General features: G+C 40.7%; 1 protein-coding gene across 1 annotated transcript in view; it reads right to left on the bottom strand.

The window, feature by feature from the left end:
- PLA2G4F (phospholipase A2 group IVF) overlaps positions 1 to 22240 on the bottom strand; it is a 158564-nt gene that overhangs the window by 113590 nt on the left and 22734 nt on the right. Inside the window, exons 3-9 of the mRNA XM_078773553.1 lie at positions 22171 to 22240; positions 18650 to 18690; positions 16855 to 16897; positions 14065 to 14125; positions 9773 to 9942; positions 4798 to 4908; positions 859 to 896 (exon numbers count right to left, since the gene is read on the bottom strand). The exon at positions 22171 to 22240 is cut by the window's right edge and continues 59 nt beyond it. Of these exons, the coding sequence (XP_078629679.1) occupies positions 859 to 896; positions 4798 to 4908; positions 9773 to 9942; positions 14065 to 14125; positions 16855 to 16897; positions 18650 to 18690; positions 22171 to 22240 (534 nt within the window). The remainder of the gene's footprint in view (positions 1 to 858; positions 897 to 4797; positions 4909 to 9772; positions 9943 to 14064; positions 14126 to 16854; positions 16898 to 18649; positions 18691 to 22170) is intronic.

The following is a 22240-nucleotide window of genomic DNA, read 5'->3' on the forward strand; positions in this document are numbered from 1 at the left end:
TTTCAGATTTAGTAGTCGCTAAGGTTGTTGAATACTCAACCATCGCAAACCCGGCGAAAATCTGATAAAATATGGTCGAGTTACCTCAGATCGAGAGTGGGGAATTAATTAATTAACACACTGTACACGACGTGCAGGCAGCGCACGGAGTGATCTCACAGACTCATTTCAACCTCAAATTAAATTCTGATTTCAGATTTGGCAGTCACTAGGTTATACCCACACTGGACCAAAACAAATTTGGCAAAATTCCAACTATCGCACAAAAATATGACAATATCGCATAAAGCCAGAGGCACCCTGGCAATGTCGCTCGCGCGCTGGAGGATATATTATTTATTTATTTGGCATGGGGGCGGTGTACTTTGAATGTATCTGTACTTGTTCAGCATATTCTTCTCTACTTATATGTACAATTTCAGGTATAGTTACTGCAGGGGAGGGGGGTCACAAAATGTTAAAACTAGAGCCATTTGTCCGCTTGGCCCATGGCCTAATGTATACAATATTCTCTCCTCGGCTGCAAATCGCTGCCACTTTCCTTCAATACAAGGTCCAGTGTGTTGCATACTCGCACAAAAACATAAGAGATGTTATTTTTCAATTTATTTGCCATTATTCCTTTTAATTTCATCTTCGTTAACAATTTTATAAATGTTCTCCACTCTGTCTATGTGCTGGCCCACATGGCCACTCTTGCCCATCACCCATACCAATTCAAAGGTAACAATATTTTATGAAGAAAATGCATGTCATAAAATGATGCATAAATAACATGTGAGTGCATTTCAATCTTGGTTTGGTTTGGAAAGGCAATGAAATGTTGAAATGATACAGGAAAAGAAAAAAAAGTCTTACCTATTAGTTACTTTCAAATTCAAGTCCACCTGAAGACCCTGGATGACATCATAATGCAACATTTTAATTTAGTGAGTGAAAACATACAGCAATCAAACCTACAATCTTGTAAATATTTTCAAGTGTCTGTGTGTTGGTTTGTACATGTGTGCGTCTCTGTGTTTGTATGCATGTTATTCTTTCACGGCCGAACCGGAACACTTGGAGACCTCAAATTTTTGGTGTAGGTACTGCAGAATCTAGGCAAGGTTTGAAGCTACCGCATGTTGGCCTTGATGTCCGTTTTGAGGTAACCATAGGCCACCATAAGGTGCATATTGGGATGTGGGGTCAGGCAGTGGTGCCTCCAGCCCACAGGCAAAAAATAACCACCATAGACCAATAACTCCATTGCTTTTCAATGTCCAACATGTCCCGAAAACACCGCCAGGAAAAGCTCACCCAGAAAAGCTCGGGTTCCTCCCGCCACCTCCTGGACAGCACCGGATATCCCCTGCTAGTAATATAAATATTGGAAAGCCAAAACTACATTGAAAATCCGCTTTTGGGACTAACTTTTGGATTATAATAAGAAGTGGTTTAAAACTCCATGACCATGGTGCAATTGGTGCATATACCTGCTAATGCACTCCAGCACTGCTGAAAAGAATAACTTCAAACCTGGATGTTATCACAAAAAATAAAAATAAAACTCTTGGAAGCTTTACAAATTAATCTAAAATACACAAATTAATCTATGTTATATTATAATAAAAACTATAGTCATCATAAATGTAGAGCCTGAGGGGAATGTGTTTTAACATACGTATCTGTCATGTCCCCTTCCTAATCCCCCATGCCACTCCAGTTTGGAGCGGGGGTACCCCGTCATGACATATCACACCACTGCAGTGTCTTGTGATAATCCACTTGAGAAGCGATAGATCACTTGGTCTACCCCATCGTGCATATTCAGCCTGTTAGCGTATGCTAGTGGCTTAGAATTTATTTCAATGTGCCACAAGGAAGGTGGTAATAAAATTAGCATGTGCCCAAATACCTATGATTGATCCATGTTGCTTTCGCAATTTCGAAAAATATATAAATAATTTATTTTTACAACGATGTTGCAGTACATTGTGGGATAGGAAAAAAAAAATGGCCACTGTTCATTCTGGATTCTTGTATGTAAATGCGCCAAGTAACGGGCAGTCAAAGAAACGTGAAAGTTCTGGATGGAAACCTCTAATAGCATTAAAAGATGTTCTGTTTTCAACTCAACTGTCCCATTAACAATTGCTGTGGACAACATGCAATGGAAGACAAAGGGTGTTGCAATGACAACATTACAGGAAGAGCGAGCAGCGATACATGTGCATTGCTTGGTACATTGCCGAAACCCTTTCCTCCAGAAGTTATCCAGACAATCAAGATCTGTTCTGGATATCTTCGATATATTTGGCGAAATTATATGACTCCATTAGGTTCTCGACAAAATGGTCTCACTTCTTTGAACAGATAAAGCTCAAAAATTCTCTGGAAAGCCTAAACATTCGCAAATTGTGCTCCACTGGCTGGACAATGACAACTGCTTCGGGTGACTCAATCTTGAAAAATAACGCAGCACTGGTGGTGGTTCCTATGGAGCCTGTGGCTGATTGGGTGCATCATTTATTGGGGTGCAGCTGTGCTGCAGATGCAAATCCCTCCAATTACCAGTCAGCTGCTACTCAATTTTCTGACCTCAGAGGGATGACAGGCTGAATCAACCCACCTGGTGTTGATTCAATGGGTTGGCAGGGCTCAAACCCTGGACCATAAGATCTCCAGCCAGTCACCTTAACTGTTGAGCCAACACCAGGCTAAGCCCAGCTTGGTAAATTATCATGCTGCGGCACTAGCCCATAGTGAAGAGCAGTGCCTTGAAGTCTGACAAGATGGAAGCTTAAACGTCCAGAGAATCAGAAAATCATATTTGGTTTAATCAATAGATATGGCTTCACTTAACACTTAATCGTTGTTCTTTTCTTGAATAAATATATTGGAAGGAAGATTTTTAAATGTTTTTTTGTTGTCCTCTTAGCTTAGCAGAAAAATCAGCAACTGCTTAGCCTGCCAAAAAAAAAACGGCTATTTGATGACGTCATATATCACGTGACCCGCCACGTCATCTCAAGGATACTTTTTCTGCGGGACTTGTGTTTATGTGGGGGATTTCATTGAATTCCCTATCCTGATAGTGGCAGCAGCGACACACTGTGACCCATTTCCAGTCCTGGCAGCTAACTGACTTTGGAGGATCTGTTATCATAATATTCTATGCATCTGGCCTTGACAAAGCATTCTCTGCGAATGAGGCTTATTCTGCCTTGTCAACTTGAGACGTTTTGAGTCCTTTGATATTTGAAGTATATTAAGCCGACAACAGGTTGTGGCTCGCTGAGATATTGGTGCAGGCTGTGCTAAGAACCATGGTGTCATCCCAAGTGGTGTTACTGGCCTAAACGCCACGTCTCCCATGCATGTATCTTTGGCCTTGATGTCCGTTTTGAGGTAACCATAAGCCACCTGAAACCACAGGGTCTGTGCACCCCCCTGAAATCAACTTCTAATCAAGGTCTCTATATCAGAAAAAATGCATAGAAAACGATTAGCTATGTTAAAAAATTCAAAAGTGTCCCACGTTTCTATTAATAAATCTCTTGTACACTGTCCGAGTTCGACCAGGTGCTTATTAAACCCACGACATTTATGTGCGGCCTACATATGCTCTGAACTCTAAACAAAAATACTCAGAATGCCAGCTAGATGTATTGTTGCTGGTTGTAGCAATACATCCAAAGGTGGTGTGAGAATTCAGGTTTCTACACAAGATCCAGCTGTAAGGAAAATTTGGATAGCCAAGGTAAAACTGACCAGAGGAACGTAGCATGACCCAAATGCTAGGCCCAACTGCTTCAAGCATCATTTGCAGCGCTATTTAGAGTATTATTTGAACATCACCGGCCTGTATTCCCAGTTTGGGATGAGCAGAATTGTAGCGATTAAAAGCTGACACTATCCCCACGAAAATTAAATATAATTCTAATCTAATGAAAAAGAAGAAAAAGGACAGAAGAGCTGCGGGAAAGCGTGCGAATCTGAAGGGGATGTCTGTTTTTGTTTTTTCAAATTTCTATTTGACATCGGCTATGATTACCACTACTTTCATAATTAAGCAGTAACTCTCTACGTTAAGTATCAGACCAATGTACAGGCACAGCCACATCAAACATAGTAGGGCTAACAGTAATATATCTGCACCATTGATGTGCCGAGCAGATAGATAACCTACAGAAACGGAGAAAAGTATGAAATGATGTTTAATCTCCATGACCATTGTGCATAGTTTGACAGCAACAATAACTTTCACATTTTAATACCTGTTGTTTGTGGAACCTTTCCTTCACACACCTCCCACCCTGCCTCTGCCATTCCAACCAAAATCCTCACCTTCCCCACCCAACCTTAAGGTATGGATCCCCTACCCGCACTCAAGCCTTCAAACCCCACAAACCCCCATTCCACCAAAAGTACTCAACTCCCCCCCCCCCCCTCCTCCTACCACCTTTCCCCTTCAAAAGTTGTCCCATCTGTCCTCTCACCATCCAAAAGTTGTTTTCTGAACTTTTCTAGAGCATTACTTGGTTCCTCCTAAGAACACAAGGGTAGTGCAGCATGCACACAAGATATTTTTGAATGTCCTTTCTTTTCTATTGTTTGACATTTTCTACAAGCCATGGAATGTCCCTGCTTTTCTATACCTTGCCACATGGCACATACCCTCATATAAAGGGGCCATGAGCAGAGATTGCATGATACAATTGATTATTTATTATGGAAAAAGATGTGAATGCCAAAGCAGGTTATACTGCAAGAAACAAACAAATTCAATGTGAAAAAAAAACAAAATGAATGTACCTCGTTGATGAGAACAGTGATTTTCACAGTCTCGTTCAATGGGAGTGTATTCAATTGGCAGGACCCCTTTCCCACAGCAGTGGCTCGGCCAAAATGTGAGGCGAGTTCACTCTGCACCAACAAACAGGTGAACACGCGAGGAAATCACATGGAAAAGCAAACGATATTCAACTGTTTGGGTCATACACAGCAAATTAGTTAAACATAAAGTAAATCCAATTTTAATTATCTATGGGGATCGATCAAATATTTTGTTGACTTGGGTAAATCAAGTCGAGTTATTTCACTTGTAAACTTTAATCCGTTAAATTATGATCCTGCCTGTTGTTGTAAGGACCAGGATGTAATATTCTTCTTTGCAATATTGAGGAAACAGAAGGTAAGAAGGCAACAAACTCTGTGGGTCACAGTTGTGGACAAAACAAGCTAAGGATTGAAAAAAAGGAAACATAGGAGCGGGAGGAGGGGTGGAACGAGGGTTGATTTAGATAGACTTAATGGGGGTACAAAAGATTGAGGATAGGGATGGGGAGGGCTGACATGAGATAGAAGTGAAAGACCACATGCTTGAAGCTCTGGAGGGAATAATGTGATTAAACAGTCTCAGGAAGGTGGTTTGACAAACAGGACTAAAAGTGGTTCTGGGAGAAAACGTACATCCTGCCGGATGAGAGAGGGAGAGGGAGAGGGAGAGGGAGAGGGAGAGGGAGAGGGAGAGGGAGAGGGAGAGGGAGAGGGAAAGAAGGAACGAAACAACAGAAGAGGCAGTAAAAGCACCCAGACACCTGACACCAAAAACACCCACCAAACTTGCTTGTGATGTGAAGCACCTGGGCTTGTGCTTCAGCCTCAGTGTGGGAGATTCCACAGATTCCACGACAGACTGATATGATGCTGGAATGCCAGCCAATAGTGGGGAGCACGAGTGCTCCATCGATCTACGGACAAAGACCTTGTAGGCTGTGAGTAGGTCTAAATTTTCAAGAAATTACTTGGAATGATGAAAGATGCCCAATCTTAAGCTGGTTTTGTATGGCGGCTTTGAGAGACGTGTTTGCCCCAAAAGAGATCTTGCTGGCTGATGGTGAGACACACAAGTTCAAGAAACTGAACCTCCTCCAGAGACTGTCCATGTAAATAGATTGTTGGGTTCAATTGACGATCCTTTTGGAGCGATGTGATAAGACTTGGCTCAGGGACAATGCACAGTGAGCGACTGGTCGTGAAACTTTGGCCTTGGTTCTTCGACTTGTAAACCTGCATACAATGGTAAGCCTCCCATATTGCCGAGACTGCTACTCAATTTACTCATTGACCAAAATTATCAAGCAAGATAAACTTGTATGGCATTGCCTTCACATAGTCGGAGAAGTACCTTTTTAATAAGTGGGTATTTTTACATTTCAACCATTTCCTTAACATCTCGAAGCATTTTAACATATCAAAGAATTTATGATCACCATTAAGTGACAAGAACTCAGACATTAACAGACATTTTATCTAATGTACAGTGTCATCAGTTCGAAAGTATTCACACCCCTTGACTTTTTCACATTTTGTTGTGTTACAGCCTGAATTAAAATGGGTTAAATTGAGACTATTTGCCACTGATCTACACATAATACCCCCATAATATCAAAATGGATGAATTTTTTAAAAGAATCTTCTACAAAATAATCAAAAATGACAACAACAACAACAACAACAACAACAACAACAACAGGCATTTTAAGGCTATTTTCCCTGCAAGAGCGGGCGTTAGTCTTAAAATAATCAAAAATGAAAAGCAGAAATATCTAATTAACACAAGTATTCAATCCCCTGAATCAATACTTCGTAGAATCGCTTATGGCAGCAATTACAGCTTTGAGTCTTCCTGGGTATGTCTGTATCAGCTTTGCACATCGGGATGTGGGGAGTTTCTCCCATTCTTCCTTGCAGATTTGCTCAAGCTCTGTAAAGATGGATGCGGAGAGTCTTTGAACAGCAATCCTCAAGTCTTTCCACAGATTCTCAATTGGCTTCAAATCTGAGCTTTTGATGGGCTGCTGGACTTTCACATTCTTGTTCTGAAGCCATTCCAGTGTTGCTTTGGCTGTATGCTTGGGGTCATTGTCCTGTTGGAACATAAATCTTCACCGCAGTCTGAGGTCTTTTGCACTCTGAAGCAAGTTTTCCTGAAGAATTTGCCTTTATTTGGCTCCGTTCGTTGTTCCCTCTATCCTTCCGACTCTCCCAGCTCCCAGTTCCATCTACCACCATCACTACCGTGAAACATGGCCACCACCATGTTTCACGGTAGTGATGGTGGTAGATGGGTGATGATCTGTGCTTGGTTTCCCCCAGACTTAGCGCTTTACACATTCAGGCCAAAGGGTTCAATATGCGTCTCATCAGACCACAGAATCTTTTGCCTCATGTTCTCAGAATCTTTCACATGCCTGTTTTCAAATTCCAGGCATGTTATCATGTGCCTTTTTCTCAGAAGTGGCTTCCTTCTGGCCACTCTCCCATGAAACCTAGATTTGTGAAATGCTGCAGAGACTGGTGTCCTTCCGGTAGGTTCTCCCATCTCAGCCAAGGAACTCTGTAGTTCTGTCAGAGTGGTCTGGGTTCTTGGTCACCTCCCTGACAAAGGTCTTTCTTGTGCGTTTGCTCAGTTTGGTCGGATGACCAGCTCTAGGTAGTTCCATATTCTTTCAATTTCCTGATGATGGAGCGCACTATGCTCTTGGGAACTTTAAACACTCTAGAAATTGTTTTATACCCTTCCCCAGATCTATGCCTTCCAGTTTTCGCCTCCCCCCCCCCCCCCCAAACCCGTTAACCTCCCAAAGCCCACCAATTTCTAGGCTTCCAGTTCTTCCTTTCCCTTCTGTGTGAGAATGTACAACTACATCTATTTTGTCTACCCCATGTCCTCCTTCATCCTTCCCCACATCTCTAGTTCTTCATGTCTCCCTCTATTTCTTCCCTGAACCCTGCTGTGATTAGAAGGGCACAAACTTTTGGTTCCAAGTAAATCAATTATTAGGTTTCCAATGGTACCCTTTTTAGCTCACATGGAACATAGTGCAGGTATGGCACGTCATCCGTCAGGCCGTCCGGCCATACACACTTGCAACGTCTTCTCCGAAACCGCTGATGGAATTGTGAACAAATTTGGCTAAAATTATCTATGGTGTGGTAGAACCCAAGTTTATTCATGGCATCCTCCCCCTCCACCTATAAGTTGGTCATTGTATGGTTTAAAGGTCCCAAATGTACTTTCGATCTAGTTTGATACCTATTTTGGATTACAGGAAATCATTTAACAATCTTCTTCTCCAGCCTGGTGTTGGCTTAGCGGTTAGGGTACCGGCTTGGGATCCTAGGATCCTGGGTTCGAATCCCGGTCGATCACTGAATTAACGCCAGGGGGGTTGACTCAGCCTGTCATCCTTCCGAGGTCGGCAAATTGAGTACCAGCTTGCTGGGATGAATGATCACGGTGTGTACCCCGATTTAGAATAGGTACACCGTGTTGGGTTGGTGAGCATCGTAAGAGGTGACCAAGGGTTGGCGTCAGGAAGGGCATCCGGCCATAAAAAACATTGCCTCAAACAGGAAACCATGATTGTCATGGGGCCCGCAAGGCTAACCCCCGCTCTAGCGGGGAAAATGGCCTTAAAACGATCATTCATTTATTCATTCATTTAACAATCATCTTCTCTCAAACCGCTTAACCAATCAATGCGAAACTTTAGAAGTTTTATCGACTACACGTAAGATATACAACTTTATAACAATGACATAATTGGTCATGTGGTCAAGTAGCCATATTGGATCAAAAGGAAACCTTTTAAAAAGTTTTAAAAATAATGTGTTTAAAGTTTGAAAGTTTAAAGTTTGATGTCATGAAAAGTTTAAAAGAAGCTGATCTGAAACACAATATGGCCGCCAGTGAAGTCATAATACAGAAAGTGGGCAACAACTCAAAAATATGAATTAAAGATACCTTGGAGCTGCACTTTATCAAATAGGGTTTATTTTGGCACAACAGGAAGTGACCTAATCATACCGGAAGTGAGCAATATCACCAAATCTAAGGCTCAATGACAGCATGGAGTTGCACGACTGGGAACATCATGTCAATAGTACCTGACCTAAAATGTGTATTCCAAGTCCAGCTCTTATTTTTACCCTGATTTTTCATCACACTTTTTAGCAACCAGCCAGGTGAGATACAGGACCATGGTCCTCTACTTTTATTATTAAATGACAGCAGGAACCCTTTAGAATGAAGCATGTGTGACTGATCCACACATACAGATATACTTCTGCTTTTAGTACCAGATAGTGTGTGTGCATGTGGGGGGGCGGAGGGGGCGGAAGGGGAGTGAGGGAGCGTGGAGGGAGGAGGAAGGGGGAGGAGGGTCAGAATACTGTAGCGGCTACCACTGGGTTTTCACAATCGCCTTGCACCTATCAAGGACGCGGAGCGATCACCATGCCGGGCTCGTCCAGGACGCCCGGGCAGGCCCGCGCTCAACTTGCCAGGCCTCGGTCGGGACGCCCGGGCATGCCCGGGCATGCCCGGGCAGGCTCGCCCTCAACTTGCTAGGCCGCAGCCAGGACGCTGGGCCACGCCCCCTCTCGCCTTTCCTGGGCAAACGCTCCGGGATAATATGTATATATATTGCTGCCCGATAAACGGGCTTTTCAGAGTGCCTGAGTGTTTGGTTTGATTAAAGCAACTCGGATGAAGTCCAGCTTTTTGTCGCGTCCATTCTTCCGATCGACGTGGGAGCCCCAGCTCCTTCAATACTATCTTAAATGTTGCACAATAAAGGTTAACAAACTGAGGTTAACACTGACTCAACCAAAAGTGAACGTTCTGTGGGTGTATTTAAGATGTACTGTGAAGGCAAAGATTTATTGGGGAAACAAGTGACGTAAAGCTAAAAGCTTAATGGTCAGTGTGACGGTGCCTCACCATGTGTGACGTGTCATGTAGCGTGACAAACAGCAGGTTGTCACGGCCACTGTCTGTGTGGAATGTAAAGTATTCGTCCCACACTGGTTCAGAACCCTTGCACTTGGTGGTACTCGCCATTCGCTCGTGAGAGTCTGGGGCACCGAGCACGATAGCGTGGCTATGAATGCCTGTCATTACATGGAGGACAACGGGGTCAACAGATTCAGTCAATAATTGCAATCAGAGTTCAAATTAGTTTACAGTTTTTTTTGTTTTTGTTTTTTTTGTACACAAGATCGAGGCTCGTGTAAGAGCTAACATTGATCACAAAAAGACAAACTGGCACATGAAACAAAACTGTATGAGAAGAATAGGTTTGCTTTTAGTAATTTAAATATTTTTAATTTGCACAGCACTAAAAGCAACTTTCACTGAATTTGGGATTTTACAAATGTATATATTGATCAGTTAAAGACTTAAAATATTAACCAACAATAAAAAATTATGTCGATCAAGTAACATTATTGATAACTTTTAAAATGCCACACCTTCTTTACGGGTAACTGTTCAGTGTAGTGTACTGTGTTCAGTGTACGGTTAACACCTGTGTACCTATGACTGAAAATGGCTCAAATTCTTTATCATATACAGGATGTTTCAAAAGTTAGTTTGTCGAGAATTCTGTTTTCATATAAAGTTAGTCTACCCAACCTTTGGGTTTCTATTTTTTTGGGCAAACTGTTTTAATTATATCTTACTTGTTTCACATGAGTAAAATGCTACTGAAGAAGATGGAGTGGCATTTAATAAGGAGCAAATAATTTACATTTTGAAATTTTGGTGGAAAACTGGAAAGAATTGCAGAGAAGTTTTTACAACATTTGGGAATAAGTTTCCAAGTGTTCTTTTTTCCATCAAGACAAGCAATACACAAGCTAGATAAGAAGTTTGATGTAACAGGAAATATCGCAGATGGTCCAAGAAGTGGTCGCCCGAGAACAGCTGCAACATGTGAAAACAAACAAATGGTTTCGGACTCATTTTTGAACAGTCCTCAGAAGTCTGTTAGGAGAGCTACGGTCGACTTGAGTACTTCTATAGCCAGGGTCAATTGCATTTTGAAACATTTGAGGATAAAACCTGCCAAACCACACTTCTTACAAGCTTTGAATGAGGATGATCCCGATCGACAATTATAATTTGGGGAATGGCTTCTTAATCGTGCAACAACAGATCCAGAATTCATACATCGTATTGTGCGGAGCGATGAGACAACTTTCAAAACAAATTGGTGAATAAACAGGTATAATTGTGTCTATTGGTCTGTTGTCAATGCACATTTTGTTATCGAGCACAAACTAAACACAGTCCTGCCACAACTGGAGCAAACTGCCATTTTTTTTTTTTCAACTTCATTTGGTAGCAGGATGGAGAAGCATCACACTTTGGGCTTGCTACAAGTTCGGGAATTTCTGAACAAAACATTTACACAATGGATTCATCATCACGGAACTGATGACTGACCACTCAGATCACCTGATTTGTCACCATGTGATTTTTTTTGTGTGTAGGGATTCATTGAGCACAAAGTTTATGCGACACACCAAAACTGTAGTATACTTGAAAAAAGCCATTGGGCTTGAATTATATGCTTATCACAACAAACCTGAACTTTACTGAGCTATCTGCCATAATGTTGTGAAAATATGTAGAAAATGTATAGAGATTCAAGGTGGTCAATTTGAGCACCATCTGTAAATCGTTAGTAATTATTTAAAACAGTTTAGTAAGGATGAAAATTGTTTCGTAAATATTAAAACGGTTCAGTAAATATGAAAATGATTTAGCAAAGATTAAAACAGCTAAGTGAAGATTAAAGCAGTTAATTCGATATTTAAAAGGTTTAGTAAATATAAAATGATTTAGCAAAGATTCAAACAGTTAAGTGAAGATTAAAGCAGTTAATTCGATATTTAAAAGGTTTAGTAAATATAAAATGATTTAGCAAAGATTAAAACAGCTAAGTGAAGATTAAAGCAGTTAATTCGATATTAAAAAGGTTTAGTAAATATAAAATGATTTAGCAAAGATTCAAACAGTTAAGTGAAGATTAAAGCAGTTAATTCGATATTTAAAAGGTTTAGTAAATATAAAATGATTTAGCAAAGATTCAAACAGTTAAGTGAAGATTAAAGCAGTTAATTCGATATTTAAAAGGTTTAGTAAATATAAAATGATTTAGCAAAGATTCAAACAGTTAAGTGAAGATTAAAGCAGTTAATTCGATATTTAAAAGGTTTAGTAAATATAAAATGATTTAGCAAAGATTCAAACAGTTAAGTGAAGATTAAAGCAGTTAATTCGATATTTAAAAGGTTTAGTAAATATAAAATGATTTAGCAAAGATTAAAACAGCTAAGTGAAGATTAAAGCAGTTAATTCGATATTTAAAAGGTTTAGTAAATATAAAATGATTTAGCAAAGATTCAAACAGTTAAGTGAAGATTAAAGCAGTTAATTCGATATTTAAAAGGTTTAGTAAATATAAAATGATTTAGCAAAGATTCAAACAGTTAAGTGAAGATTAAAGCAGTTAATTCGATATTAAAAAGATTTAGTAAATATTAAAATGATTTAGTAAACACCAAAGTGGTTAAATTAAGATTAAAATGGTTTAGTGAAGATTAAAGCAGTTAATTAGATAATAAAAGATTTTAGTAAAATAGCTTAGTAAAGATCAAAGTGGTTAAATGAAGATTAAAATGGTGTTGTGATGATTAAAGCAGTTAATTAGATATTAAAATGGTTTAGTAAATATTAAAATTATTTAGTAAAGATCAAAGTGGTTTAGTGAAGTTTCAAATCATTTAGTTTAGTGAAGATTAAAGTGGTTTAGTAAAGATTTAAATAGTTTAGTAAAGATTTAAATAGTTTAGTAAAGATTAAAATCGTTTAGTGGAGATGAAGATGGTTTAGTAAAGATTTAAATAGTTTAGTGAAGATTAAAGTGGTTTAGTGAGGATTAAGATGGTAAATATCAAAGTAGTGTAGTAAAGATTAAAATGGTTTTGTTAAGATTTAAATAGTATAGTAAAGATTAAAATGGTTTAGTAAAGATTAAAATGGTTTAGTAAAGATATAAAAATGGTTTAGTAAAGATTTAAATCGTTTCGTAAAGATTAAAATGGTTTAGTAAAGATTTAAATCGTTTAGTAAAGATTTAAATCGTTTAGTAAAGATTAATGCTGTTTAGTTGAGATTAAAATAGTTTAGTTTGGATGAAAGTGGTTAAATGAAGATTAAAATAGTTCTGTGAAGATTACAGTGGTATACTGAAGATTAAGATGGTTTAGTAAAGATTAAAATAGTTTAGTGACGATTAAAGTGGTATACTGAAAATTAAGATGGTTCAGTAAAGATTAAAATAGTTTAGTGACGATTAAAGTGGTATACTGAAGATTAAGATGGTTCAGTAAAGATTAAAATAGTTTAGCAGAGATTAAAATAGTTTAGTGAAGATTAAAACGATTTACCAAAGATTAACTATTTCCATAAAGATTAAAGCAGTTTCGTGAAAATGAAAACAGTTTAAGTATTCAAATTATGTTTGCACAATGTAAAAGATAAAAGATTATTAATCTAATGTTTTGTATTTACTTGATATAGAACAGAATGCTCATTAAATTAATTTTTGAAACACCATATTATAGAGCTAGGATGGATGAGAATTTTGTATGACCTTGAAACAGAGCCATGAGGGAGAGGATGGATGCGTTACTATAGTAATAATATACCTGACTAAGTACTGTGGACGTCAAGCTAAAGTACTTGTGTTTGAGTTTTTCCAACAATGTTTTTCTACATTTTTCCTATTAAAAATGCTTGCGAGAACAAACATGTGAAGTTGAGCTTGCACGCTTACTGCGGGGGGTTGTTATCTTTGGTAAACTTTATATCGAAATCTCTTGTACTCACCACCAGATATCAAAAGCTTTATCACCTTGGCCAGCAGAAGTGAGGAAATGATGTCCTATAAATGCTTTTTCCAATGATTGTATAACCATAATAACCGAGATTTAAAAATATTGTAATATATGCCCATTAAAGTGATATATGAGCACTAAATTTGGAGGCATTTTTCATTTGCAATGTGCAGGATGTTGAACGTACATGGGGGATAAACAAATCAAAGACCGCAATAATCGAAATAAGACACTGAGGTTGCAATGCTGCAACGATCCCAAAGACCACGCGGTGAATTTCTCTCCATAATAACGACTCTGAATAAGGGCAAACAAAGCAAAACTGACCCTCAGCAGGAAGGCCTCCGAGGTGCAGCACACACACCTGCACCTTCCAGCACTGCCGTGCCTGATACAGATAATGATAACGGCAAAAAAAACAAAATGTGATAATGAAGACATTGTTGCTTATGAAAATGAGAACACGCATAAATAAATAATAAACTAACATGACATGATCGTCCGGACAAATCTTCACCCCAAAGATGACCATCAGCTTTATCAGCAATCTTCCCACATTGTAATGATTTGCAGAAATCTGGTACAAGAAAACTTTGTAGGTTGTTAGAAGTTCATACTTGCCAAGGAAATAGTTGGCATGACAAAGGATACCCAATCGGCTTTGTAGCCTTGTCGGTAATTGGCTTTGTAGACTGACTTTGGCATTTTTATATTTAAACATTTTTTATGTTTTATTTGTTTTTAATCGGAAACAAGCTAATAGGCCCATAGATAAGAGGACCCGTTTTAATGCCATTTTAGAGAACTAGGGCATGCCCGTACTATATATAAGCTAGGACGTGCCCGTACGTGGGTGCCCGTTCCTTGCCAAAAAAAAAAAAAAAAAAAAATTTGTGTAGGGGTGTGTGTGTGTAAACATCCTAGGGCGTGCCCGTACGTGGGTGCAAAAAAACATGCGTGCAAACAACAACAACAAAAAAAAACTTTGAAACCACGTGGCAGTAACGACCACAGAACCCCCCCCCCCCCCCTCTATTTACATGAATGGTTTGGTCCATTCGCAACGACCACAGAACCCCCCCCCCCCTCTATTTACATGCAATGGTTTGGTCCATTCGCAACGCCAAAGCGAACGGCGAACGGCTAAATCGCCATAGCTCGGTAAGTACTTGTCCGATTAATTTCAAACCTTGAAAAGGCACATCCTCGGGTCCCCAGCAATATACCTGGCAAGTTGCAAGTATATCGGACCCGTGGTTGTCGAGAAACAGCGGTCACAGACAAACAAACAAACGTACAAACAAACACACAGAGATTACTGGAATTATAGATAGATGCAGTGATGTTGGCCGACTTCCAAATAGGCGATAGGATCTCGGGCAAATCTTCTCGGGCAAAATAGCCCGTCTTCACGCTGTTGAAACCAAAGCGTTCAGAATCATTGGAATCTCCCGCGATGAAGCTAACTCCAAGGGCCTTTCACTCACTCACCGCAGGCAGGTTGGTGGTCTTTCCGTCTTCTACCGACTCCTCTCTGGCCTTGCCCCCCCAGCCCTCTCTGGGCTCTGTCCCCCAAATATTCCTACAGGTTGCACAAGATCTGCCTGCAACCCTCTTATGGTTAAACTGCCAAAATCAAGACTTTCTGCTCACCTTCACTCCTTCATTCCTCTTTTCTCCCGCCTCTGGAACAAACTCCATCACTCTCTTCAATCCCACTCCACCCTCCAGGTCTTTAAAACAGCTGTTCACCACCATCTCTTATCCTCCCCCATCCAAAACCTTGATATTTTCTACCCCCGCTAATTTCGGTCCACTTGTGTTTTATACCTCTCCCCCCCCCCCCTCCCTCCCCTTCCCACACCTCCTGCCCCCAAGCCCTCTCCCTCCCACACTTCTCTCTGCTCTCAAATGTTGTGGTTGTGTGCTTCCCCTTCTCTCCCCATCTTGTCTTCCGCTCCCTCTTTTTGTATTTTTGTTTGTCTGGTTGATTTGTTTGCGAAATAAATGTTAGCTCTTTCACGAGCCTCGATTCAGTATACAACAAAAAAAAAAAAAAAAAAATGATAATTTGAACAGAGCAGAAAGAGAACGTGCAAGAGTGGCAAAGCAAATTTTCAGGAAGCGGGTGGTGATGCCATCCAGGCCCATAGTAGATTAAGAGTCTCGGGTTGCCAGAAACGTCTCCATTTTCCCAAGTGAGGAAGACAGTGTCCAGGAGAAGGTAGGTAGGGAAGGGAGAGTAAGTGAGGGATCGGGTACATGCGATTTGGAAGTAAACAATGTTGATGCAGAGTCGGCTGTGGCGCCATTTAAGTGAGGGAGGAGCATACACCAGAGAAAGACTTAACAAGATGCCACCAGAACTTTGGACCATGAGATCTGTTTAATGTGTACATCCCAAACACACATTCAAGAATGGCAAGTGTTTATGACTTTTGCTTTATGCATCCCAAAAAGTAAAGGAGGAAAGATGGTACATGATTGTACAATTGTACAAAAGAATGAGCCAACAAAACTAAATGTTCACTTTGTCATTGTGCAATTTTGGATGGGGGTTAGTATCGACTAATCACAGGTATTATGGGGGTTAGGGTTAGGTTAGGCAGGTAGGTAGTGCCAGCTGGTTCACTCTTGTGCTGACCTACGAGTTGTGCAGTCCTGGATTTTAATATGTACTCGGTGAAGGTCCCGGAGGGGGTTCTACATTGTAAAGCATGCCCTTCAGAACGGTCCCAAAGATGTTAAAGATACATTGGTACTTTTGGAATTGGACAACTCGTTATACGTTTGTACCTCGGCCAAGTTCGAAACGCCCGGTTGTAGCTACTCAATTGAGTACACGGTTATCTTTTTTTCGCAAGAGATGCCAATTCCAGATTCCTTACCGATTGAGCACAGTGTTTGGATATGATCTGGCTCTCTGAATCAGATTAAACCTTTCACTGCAGTTGGGCGAGTCAACCTTGTAATATTGATTTCTGAAAGGATACCTCGAGTACAACACAATTACTTGCCTCGGACGTGTAATAACGCATCACATGTTCAATGAAAGATGTTATGTAAGAAGTGAAATTTTCAACATCATAATTCAGCGAAATCCAATGTTGTACTCACCATAAGTACACCATTGGTGAATACAGGATGTGGATGAGATTCACTGTAAGATTAACACACACACACACACACACACACACACACACACACACACACACACACACACACACACACACACACACACACACACACACACACACACACACACACACACACACACAGTTTGAACAAATGCATTCAAGAAGTAGAACGGCACTCTGCAAGTGCATATCTCTGCCGGGTCTTATAACAAGACAAAGGTAACAAGAGTAACAAGGTAACAAGACAAAGCACAATTCTGAGCCTTGCCAGGGTATATAGATTGACGTAGATCTGAGAGCTGTCTTGACTAGCTACTTCTAGGTGTGATGGCTGACTCGTGCCTGCAGGTGTGTTCATCAACCAAGTTCAGACTTCAGTGTTCAGTGACATTCCATAAACGATGATAAGGAACGGCTGGGCTTGACAAACTGCATTATTCACTTTTTCTGCTTTAATTAGAAAACTTTGTCCTATTTCATGATGATGATGATGATGATGATGATGATGATGATGATGATGATGATGATGATGATGATGATGATGATGATGATGATGATGATGATGATGACTGCTCCTTTTTGCATTGTGATGATGCCGAAGCAGTCACTCCGACGCAGGATAGCCGAATGGCTCATTCATCCCAGCAAGCTGGTACTCGTTTTGCCGACATCTGAAGGATGACAGCCTGAGTCAACGCACCTGGTGTTAATTCAATGGCATGACAGGGGCTTGAACTCAGGACCTTGCGATGTTAAGCAGCCACCTTAACCGTTGGCCTAGCTGCCCCATCTCTCTCTGGGCTCTGTCCCCCAAATATTCCTGCAGGTCGCACAAGATCTGCCAGCAACCCACTTATGGTTAAACTGCCAAAGTCAAGACTCTCTGCTCACCTTCACTCCTTCATTCCTCTTTTCTCCCACCTCTGGAACAAACTCCCTCACTCTCTTCAATCCCACTCATCCCTCCAGATCTTTAAAACAGCTGTTCACAGCCATCTCTTATCTTCCCCCATCCAAAACCTTGATCTTTTCTACCCCCATCAATTCACCCCAGATCCACTTTTTTTTGAAATCCCGACTTCTTTCTTTCCTGGAAGTTCCAGCAGTGTCCATGTGTCCTTTCTAGCAGTGTCCTCCCCCCCCCCTCCCTTCCCATGCCTCCTCCCCCCAAGCCCCCACCCTCCCACGGATCCTCCGTTGTCCCTGTTCTCTGCTTTTTTACTTGTGTGCTTCCCTCTCTCTCCCCATCTTGTATGTTTTGTGTGTCCGTTTTTGTTTTTTTTAAAATTGATGTTAGCTCTGACATGAGCCTCGATCTTGTATACAAAAAAAAAAGCCAACACTAGGCTTCCCAATTTAATGACTGAACAAATTTTAGAAAAAGGTGGGGTATGTCGATTACCTAAGAGCTGAGAACAAAGATCTATATTAAAGTAGATCTGCATGCAGACTCACACACACACACACACTGACTCACTGACTGACTGAGACAGACCGATTACAATAGCCTTGTCCATCCCTCCTGGAACAGACGAGTCTATAACTATATTCTCGTGCCCAAACATCTGTACGAGGACCGAACTTTCACAACTATCAGGTAGTGAATTATCCAGGTAAGAGCATATTGCATTGTAGGACGAGTGTGCTATCGCTGCCTAAAATGCTAATTCTAAATACGAGACTTGGTTTTCTTTCAATATTTTCACAGTTCATGATCATCTGGTATTTGTGAAGACCAGCAGATAACTACAAACAATTAACGAGCACACACTCACCTTTTCTCAAGAAAAAATTCAACTTCCAACAGCATCCTCTTCTGAAAGGCACATTAATAACATTTACCAGGAATGAAATAAAGGAGGGCAGCACCTTAGAGAATTAGGGTTAACATGGCAAAGCATGGCACAATGGGTTTGTATTGTCAACTTCGAAACAAGATTCAACGGGTCATTAAACATGAAAAGTCGACTTACGACAAAAATTTAATTGAATGCCTAAAAAATCTGAGCCAGGCAAATGGCACCGAACAAGATACGGAATAGTTGATGCTGAAAAGCAATCCTTTAAGTTCTTAAACAATGAACTGAATAAGACAATAAAACAATGAGACAATGAGACGATGAGACGAGACATCTTTTGAAGTAGCTAATGAACTGAATTCATATTTTAGGAGCATCTGTAACTTTCTACCTGCTGTAACAGTTCTACCTGCATATCTTCCCTCTCCTTCACCTCCACCAATGGTTCAAGAACGCGAATTGTACGCTCGTCTTAAACACCTTAGTGCATCAAGAGCGGGCCATCCTAGCGATATCACCACTCACCTTATTAAAGTGTTAGATGCGGAAGTGTCTAAACCTCTTGCGGAAGTGTCTGAACGTCTTGCGGAAGTGTCTGAACGTCTTGCGGAAGTGTCCAAACCTCTTGCGGAAGTGTCCAAACCTCTTGCGGAAGTGTCCAAACCTCTTGCGGAAGTGTCCAAACCTCTTGCGGAAGTGTCCAAACCTCTTGCGGAAGTGTCCAAACCTCTTGCGGAAGTGTCCAAACCTCTTGCGGAAGTGTCCAAACCTCTTGCGGAAGTGTTCAAACCTCTTGCGGAAGTGTCCAAACCTCTTGCGGAAGTGTCCAAACCTCTTGTGGAAGTGTCCAAACCTCTTGTGGAAGTGTCCAAACCTCTTGCGGAAGTGTCCAAACCTCTTGCGGAAGTGTCCACACCTCTTGCGGAAGTGTTCAAACCTCTTGTGGAAGTGTCCAAACCTCTTGCGGAAGTGTCCAAACCTCTTGCGGAAGTATTTAAACCTCTTATGGAAGTCTCTAAACCTCTTGCCGAAGTGTCTAAACCTCTTACGGAAGTGTCCAAACCTCTTACAGAAGTGTCTAGACCTCTTGTGGGAGTGTCCAAACCTCTTGTGGGAGTGTCTAAACCTCTTGCGGAAGTGTTTAAACCTCTTGCGGAAGTGTCTAAACCTCTTACGGAAGTGTCTAAACATCTTACGGAAGTGTCCAAACCTTTTACGGAAGTGTCTAAACCTCTTGCGGAAGTGTCTAACCCTCTTGCGGAAGTGTCCAAACCTCTTGTTGTTGGAATTGATTCCCATGTCTCAGCAAAGCTAAATGGAAGTGGACGTTGATGCCCTAAGTGAATGCTTTCGGATCAATGGCATGAGACCCAAGCCAGAAAAATGTAAAGTTATGTAGATACACTTTTTGAAGAATCCCCCACTGGAAGTACAGTTGTGTGTTGATAATACCCATCTGGAGAGGGCTAGCTCATTGTTACTTCTTGGGATAGCAATACAAGCAGACCTAAAGTGGCATCATAGCCAGGCCTTCAACTAATGGTGTCTCGTGCTGCTCATCAGTTGTACGTACGAAGCGCCCTTAAGAAAAGTGGAGATAGTGTTGGCGATCTGGTTACCATCTATCAAATATACATTCGCCCACGAGTTGAGTTTGGATCACCTGTCTGGGGATATAGTCTAACCAATGCTCAGAAGTGCAGCAAGTGCTGTTGATGGGTGGTGCATCCTGCCCGAAACGTTGAGGCCTACTCTTCTTATTTTTCTTTTGCCTTGGAGTAATTTGAAAGTATAAAGAAAATAAAATAACATCTCTTTTTAGAGCCAAGTCAGTGTAAACCAAAAAGCTTTTACTTTAATAAGAATGCCTGTTTTAAAAACCTGTCTTAATGGGTTAGAAGAAGAAGCAGTATTTGGAGCTTTAATTTAGCGATTCCAGCAGTATGACAGCAGGAACCCTTGATCGAATAAAATGTGACAGACATGGAAGGAGCACATAAACAACAACCACCATAGCCACCGCAGCAACGGCAGCACCAACAAGTACGTGTTATGAAGGAACTATTTTTCGCCTGTCAATTCATTTTACATCCTCAATGATAAGTACAGATAGACATGTAATATCTTTGTAAAGTGCAATATGCTGTCTTTTGATTAAATCAATCAGTGACGTGACGGATATGTAATGCTCTAATACGACAGTTGCGAAGACGTACCAAAACAATTCCCTTGTACATGGTAAATATCAGATATTTCTGACAATTACATTTCAAATTACATTTCCTTCCTGAAAGTGATGAGGTTTATCAAAAGGCTCTTGAAAATCTTCTGGTCCGGTTGTCATCGCAACTGAAGAACACAACTTCAACAAACAACTTGAATCTTGCCCAAATTTGCTCCCGGTCCCTTCTCTTCTCTGTTTATCCCGCACGCGCGAAGCAAAAAGAGGGGTTAAGGAATTGATTCACTTTATCTGTCTGTCTATAAACATCAGTTTATGATCCAAGAACAGCTTCAGTTTATTTGAATGTGATATTTTGAACACTAATCAGAAAACAAACCGATGGTTTAACAGTACTTTGGCACTGAATTTGGCTTGACCGCACATGCGCATTATTATTTTTATTTTTTATTTTTTTTAGTCTGCCTGCTGTGTGGCAGTCAAATGAAACTGAAAATCATTCCAAACAGGAAACTTACTGTTTTTAAGGATGTCATAAAGGACACAAACAACAGGCAAGACAAACTAATGAAACGTGTTCAATAAGATGGTGTAAAAGACGCTAAATAGACTGATGTTATCTTAACGGTTAAGGTGGCTGGCTTGAGATCTTAGGGTCCTGAGTCAGAACCGCTGTCATGTCGTTGAATATACACCAGGTGGGTTGACTCAGTCTATCATCCTTCCGAAGTCAGCAAAATGACTACCAGCTGGCTGTTAATGGGGGAGGGGTGGCATCGCATCAGCAGCACAGCCATGCCCCCAAAAAATGATGCTGCCAAGCAACCACTGTCTGAATACAAACCACCACCAGATACTGAATCAACTGCGGCAAAGTTCAGAATTATTTTTTTTTAACAACCTTTAAAAAATTATATTTTCTTTCAATTGAATTATATACTTGAACACTGCAGAACACAAAATCGCCTTGTTGGCACTTTGAAACCCCTTTTGTTAAGCAGTACTTGGACGGAAGCATAACGGCATTTTACGTCATTACGACCAATCAAATTTTCCGCTCGCAGACCCCGCCCATGTCCTTGTTTCTCAAGTCTGCGTGGGGAAAGGTGTTCTATGAACTCTCTCGTTGATATTGCAATTCCTTTTTAGTTTACCCTCCATGTGTACAAAATAAACATATTGCCCGTCATACCCACAAAACAGTTGTACACTTAATTCAGGGATTATTTTCCCCAAAAAACCCCCATTGTAGTCCATAATTAAGTGATATTAGGAGTTTTGTCTAATTCATTCATTCACGCTTCCACAAAAGCACCTTCTCATCAAGCACAATCTTCTCTCTTTCCCTTTTTCCCGTCTTCAGGCCATCAAGGTCCACGCACAAT

This window comes from Myxine glutinosa, chromosome 3 (genome assembly GCF_964187855.1).
Source record: "Myxine glutinosa chromosome 3, kmMyxGlut1.1, whole genome shotgun sequence".
In the NCBI taxonomy this organism is placed as follows: Eukaryota; Metazoa; Chordata; class Myxini; order Myxiniformes; family Myxinidae; genus Myxine; species Myxine glutinosa.